At 57.4% G+C, this 4,183-nt stretch overlaps 1 protein-coding gene across 1 annotated transcript; it reads left to right on the top strand.

The window, feature by feature from the left end:
• The first annotated feature begins 311 nt into the window (after window positions 1-311).
• On the top strand, window positions 312-3,912 carry SP9 (Sp9 transcription factor). Its single transcript, XM_040475419.1, has 2 exons — window positions 312-435; window positions 1,468-3,912. Exons 1-2 carry the CDS (start codon window positions 415-417, stop codon window positions 2,902-2,904), a joined length of 1,458 nt encoding a protein of 485 aa, XP_040331353.1. The 5' UTR covers window positions 312-414; the 3' UTR covers window positions 2,905-3,912.
• The last annotated feature ends 271 nt before the right edge of the window (window positions 3,913-4,183 follow it).

The raw sequence follows: 4,183 nt of genomic DNA on the forward strand, positions 1-4,183 counted from the left end.
CTCAACGCTACTTAAACCTGGCTTAGTGCGTGAGTGTAAATTTTTAATTGCACTGTAATTTCTTCAGTCTCTAGCCCGCGGGGCGCGGGGGGGGCCCCCCCCCCCCCAACACAGCGCTAGCCGCCTTGACTGGCACGCGCCGGGAGCCCTGGCTTGGGCCCCTCGGCGCGTCTGATTGGCTGCGGAGCAGCTCCCGTCTGCTCCGCCTGCGCCCTCATTGGGCGAGAGGCGCAGCCAGCGGCACTTCAAAGCGGGTGCTCCTCGCACTTAGGCTGAGTTTAGCCGGCGGGAGCCCGGAGTCCGCTCGGCGCGAGCGCGGGGACGCGGGAGCTGCGCGGGATCGGAGCAGCCTTCCGGAGCAGCCGCCAGGCTCAGTCCCGCTCCTGGCCCCGCCGCGCAGCCTACGGACCTGCTATGGCCACGTCTATACTCGGGGTAAGTCGGAAGTGCGACAAGGCATTTGCTTGTTTTAACTGCAGCAAATTTTCGTTATGGCTTCTCCGCGTCCGCAGCTCCGGAAAAACTGTTGCTGCCGGACTGCAGCTGCAGCTTCAGCTCCTTTTAGCACTTTCCACATTTCTGGGACTGATTCTTTCCAAGTTATTGAAACCTAGGAGATGCCTTTGTAAGAAAATGATTTGTTAAGCTAGTCCTTTTTTTTTTTTTTTTTTTTTTTTTGTGGCTTAAAAGAAAATCTAGAGGTTTCTTTTCTTCCCCTGGTGATTTATACCCCACCCCCCTTGCTTCGGGGATTGTTGCAATTACGCGACAGTGGTGTTTCCAGAAAACAGCCTTAATCGTTTTTCAGTCCGTGTAGTCACGTTAACAAACATTTACACTTCTGTGGCTCCCCAGTTGCCTGTGACTTTGAAATCCATCGCTGGGTCCCTTCTCCTCGGATTCTTGTTTTCATAATCAAGGGTTTTTTTTGGGGGGGGTGTAAACATTTAAAACAACGTTTTCTATTAAAAAGAGTCAAGTCGTAGTCACCCTTGGGAGGAGTGCCCCCAAGTTTCCTCCGCCCCTGAGCCGCTGTTTCGGCCGCCTCCGCCCTCACCCGGTGTTTGTTGTCGATGTGTTTACTTCCGTGCTTTACCCGAAGGGCGATTTGGGGGCCTGAATGAGAGGATCGGGCTTACGGCGAGCGGGAGGCGAGCAACCCGAGTCCGGCCCTGCGTAGGGGTTGCAGCGGCTGAGACGGGGAGAACCGAGACATCTTTGATTTTTAGCCCCACCGGAGAACAACTTTCCAGCGCCGGGACCCTCACCCTTGGGATCGCCCTTGCCCCGTGCGGGGCGCGGCGCATCCTTGGCAAGCGCGCGGGGAGGAGGCGCGAGCCCAGGAGCCACGACCCCCCGGGACCAGTCGAGGGGAAACGAGGCTGCTCACGGGTGCACTTTGTGTCTTCCTCCCACTTCTTCCTGCCCTCCTTCTCCTTGCTCCCTCCCTCACCCCACCCACTTTAGGAAGAGCCGCGCTTCGGAACAACCCCGTTGGCCATGCTGGCGGCGACCTGCAACAAGATCGGCAACACGAGCCCGCTGACGACGCTGCCAGAGTCGAGCGCCTTCGCCAAGGGCGGCTTCCACCCCTGGAAGCGCTCCTCGTCCAGCTGCAACCTCGGCTCCAGCCTCTCGGGCTTCGCCGTGGCCACCGGTGGCCGCGGCTCCGGCGGCCTGGCGGGCGGCTCGGGCGCAGCCAACAGCGCCTTCTGCCTGGCCTCCACGTCCCCCACGTCGTCCGCTTTCAGCAGCGACTACGGCGGCCTCTTTTCCAACTCGGCGGCCGCCGCGGCGGCGGCGGCCGGAGTGTCCCCGCAGGAGGCGGGCGGCCAGTCGGCCTTCATCTCCAAGGTGCACACGACGGCGGCCGACGGCCTGTACCCGCGCGTGGGCATGGCGCACCCGTACGAGTCGTGGTACAAGTCAGGCTTCCACTCGACGCTGGCGGCGGGCGAGGTGACCAACGGCGCGGCGTCGTCGTGGTGGGACGTGCACAGCAGCCCGGGCTCGTGGCTGGAGGTGCAGAACCCCGCTGGGGGGCTCCAGAGCTCGCTGCACTCGGGCGCCCCCCAGGCCTCGCTGCACTCGCAGCTCGGCACCTACAACCCCGACTTCAGCTCGCTCACGCACTCGGCCTTCAGCTCCACGGGCCTCGGCTCCTCGGCCGCCGCCGCCTCGCACTTGCTCTCTACCAGCCAGCACCTGCTGGCTCAGGACGGCTTCAAGCCGGTGCTGCCCTCCTACTCGGACTCCAGCGCCGCGGTGGCGGCTGCTGCCGCCAGCGCCATGATCTCGGGCGCCGCGGCCGCCGCCGCCGGGGGGAGCTCGGCGCGCTCAGCCCGCCGCTATTCCGGCCGCGCCACCTGCGACTGCCCCAACTGCCAGGAGGCGGAGCGGCTGGGCCCGGCCGGGGCGAGCCTGCGGCGCAAGGGCCTGCACAGCTGCCACATCCCGGGCTGCGGCAAGGTGTACGGCAAGACGTCGCACCTGAAAGCGCACCTGCGCTGGCACACGGGCGAACGGCCCTTCGTGTGCAACTGGCTCTTCTGCGGCAAGCGCTTCACGCGCTCGGACGAGCTGCAGCGGCACCTGCGGACTCACACGGGCGAGAAGCGCTTCGCCTGTCCGGTGTGCAACAAGCGCTTCATGCGCAGCGACCACCTGAGCAAACACATTAAGACGCACAACGGGGGTGGCGGGGGCAAAAAGGGCAGCGACAGTGACACGGACGCCAGCAACCTGGAGACGCCCCGCTCCGAGTCCCCTGACCTCATCCTGCACGACTCCGGCGTCAGTGCCGCCCGAGCGGCGGCTGCGGCGGCGGCTGCAGCGGCGGCGGCGGCGGCGGCGGCGGCCTCGGCGGGAGGCAAGGAAGCCGCGTCTGGCCCCAACGACTCTTAGAGGCCGGGCGAGAGGTGCGAGCGAGCGAGTAGAGACACCGAGAGCGAGCGAGAGGTTCGGAGGGCCAGCGAGCGGGGCACGGACGGGTGGGGGCTCCAGTGACGCCCCCGGGCCAGCACGAAGTGCAGCAGCACCCGGCTGCCCGGCCGCTGCTTGCCGGCCAAGCCAGGAGCTCCCCTCTGCTATCCCAGCCCAGACGAGAATCGAACTCGTGATCCTGGAACAAAAGCAAACCACCCTCCGACACAAACAACACTAAAATAACTGCACACAGACAGACATGAACACACACCGGAGACCTACAACCACAAGCACGCACATTCGCGCGCGCGCGCACGCACACACGCACACACACACAACACTCGCACAAACTTCTCGAGCGAAGAGCAATACACAGAAACGCTCCCACCTCCCTCATCGCCCCCCCCCCCACTACCCTTCTCTTTCCTTTTCTCAAAAAACAAGCCACCACTCTGCAAAGGACTGTCAGAATATTTGAAAACAAACGGGACCTATAAAAACAGACCCTTTGTGTGGATTATATTATATATAAAATGCTCCAAGTCCTGCTTGATATCTACTTACAATGAGACTTTTTTCCTAAAAAGGAAGCATCAAAAAAGGCTTAAGGTGAGAAATTAAACTGGAAGTCTAGTGACAGTTTCTCTGTATTTCATAACATCTGTATAAATAGGGTTCAAAAGATTGTGTTCTTTTTTATTTTCTTGTAAATGTTCATTCGAATAGAGGTTTTTTTTTTTTTTTTGGTGAATTCCTGAAATTCAGGGAGTTTTTTTTTTAATTTTCTGATGCACTTTGTGAAAGTCAGTATATATGTAAAAGATATTTAAGATGTTGAGTTATCATTTCACTCACAAACACGTAAGTTAAGGTCATCTAAAGAAATTAAATGCGTTTATCTGTATGAAGAAAATCTTGACATCATATTTTCATTTTGGTATTATTAAAGGACTCTGAACAATACACTTCCTTTTTTTTAATCCTGTTCCCCTGTCAATATCCTTTATGTGGGTCGACTTTTTTTTTGTTGGGAAAAAATTCCTTTAATGTTAGTTTTAGGTAATGTAAGGTTTATGTGAGTTATAAAAGCCATAATACATATACGTTTTTGAGAAGTCAAAATTATTTATTTGTATATCAATAGTGTAAATTAAATTGGGTTATAAGAATGTGTAGTTGTATTACTTAATGAGAGAGCTCTCAAAAGGTGACATTTTAAAACTCTAGGAGCGCCTAAAATAAAACCAAGATCCTTGGC

The sequence above is a fragment of the Herpailurus yagouaroundi genome, unplaced genomic scaffold (assembly GCF_014898765.1).
Source record: "Herpailurus yagouaroundi ecotype Mexico unplaced genomic scaffold, PumYag 140, whole genome shotgun sequence".
NCBI classification, from domain to species: Eukaryota; Metazoa; Chordata; class Mammalia; order Carnivora; family Felidae; genus Herpailurus; species Herpailurus yagouaroundi.